Consider the following 1,221-nt stretch of genomic DNA (forward strand, 5'->3'; position numbering starts at 1 on the left):
CATTAGTAGGAATACCGAAATAATACCGGTATTTTATTACGGTTTTCGGTATATATCGGTTTCGGTACTATAACGGTAACGGTATACAATCTCTAGTATAATACCGGTAATAAGTCCCTGACACGATCAATCATATACGGAAAGAACAAAACGATGACTCTCAATTGTTGAGTCAACTAAAAGCAGTCATTATTGTCTCCTACACCCCTGTCCATTTAACTGATCGACAGGCGAAGGCTACTGATGTTTTTTTTTTTTTTTTTTTGTAGATGACATCTTTGGCATTGACGAAATTACCTTATACGAAGGAAAAAACACTGATAAAGTGTATTCTGTAGCGGGTGAGATTCTGGATGGTGTAAGTATTATATTACTTCCCACTCAATATACAAAAATACGTAACTCGATAATAAACCATAAAAAAAACTTGAGAATTTGCACGTTAATTACACAATTGAGTTTTAAGTAATTTTGTACAAACGGTTTACTAGCATCCCAAAGTGTTGAGTACAAAATGCTGTACAGTAGCAATTTTGATTATTAATCTTTGGGAAATTACGGTTACATTGTTACAGTATAGCATCACGAATAGTTTGTCTTCATGATGTCTTATAACAATGCAACACTATTGTTGACAATTTTTTTTGTAATACATGTATGTTGTCTTCAAGTACTTGAGACGAGGATTATTTTTCAGTATCTGTATGACCTTCTGATGAATTATCTCGAAGAAAAAGGTATTTCGAACGACTTTGCGGCCAAATTGATCGAGCTGAGCACGTCCTACGAACATACGGCGTACGTTAGCTTGTTGGAGGGTTTGTCGAAGTTCACTTCCGGAAAGTAATTCTAAGAATTAACATTTAAGATTTTATGAATTACTAGTTGTAATTACACACACTAAGTAAGACAGTTGTTAATAAACGCATATAATACACACAGAATGAAAACATATTGAAGTGTAATTCGATCGTTATTGCGCACGAAAGGCAGTGTATGTTTCCAATCTTCAATAAACTGAAATGTCCAAGATATGATAGAAAGAAATCACACTGAAACAGTTATTGTCTACTAAATTTTTCAACTCCATTACCGTCTAGTTGCACGTAGATTCTTTTTTTTCTTCAAAATGATTTTATCTTTTTATATCATGTAAATTTGTGCAGGTTTGTTGAACAAAAATTATAACAATATTTCTTTTAAAAAAGTTGTTGATAAATT

General features: G+C 32.6%; 1 protein-coding gene across 1 annotated transcript in view; it reads left to right on the forward strand.

Annotated features, from left to right (window-relative positions):
• The window catches only part of LOC109861793 (complement component 1 Q subcomponent-binding protein, mitochondrial), a 3,426-nt gene extending 2,391 nt beyond the window's left edge, over positions 1-1,035 (forward strand). The window contains exons 4-5 of the mRNA XM_020441601.1: positions 270-358; positions 698-1,035. Of these exons, the coding sequence (XP_020297190.1) occupies positions 270-358; positions 698-847 (239 nt within the window). The 3' untranslated portion in view covers positions 848-1,035. The remainder of the gene's footprint in view (positions 1-269; positions 359-697) is intronic.
• The last annotated feature ends 186 nt before the right edge of the window (positions 1,036-1,221 follow it).

Source organism: Pseudomyrmex gracilis, unplaced genomic scaffold (assembly GCF_002006095.1).
Source record: "Pseudomyrmex gracilis isolate BER0280 unplaced genomic scaffold, ASM200609v1 scaffold_1042, whole genome shotgun sequence".
In the NCBI taxonomy this organism is placed as follows: Eukaryota; Metazoa; Arthropoda; class Insecta; order Hymenoptera; family Formicidae; genus Pseudomyrmex; species Pseudomyrmex gracilis.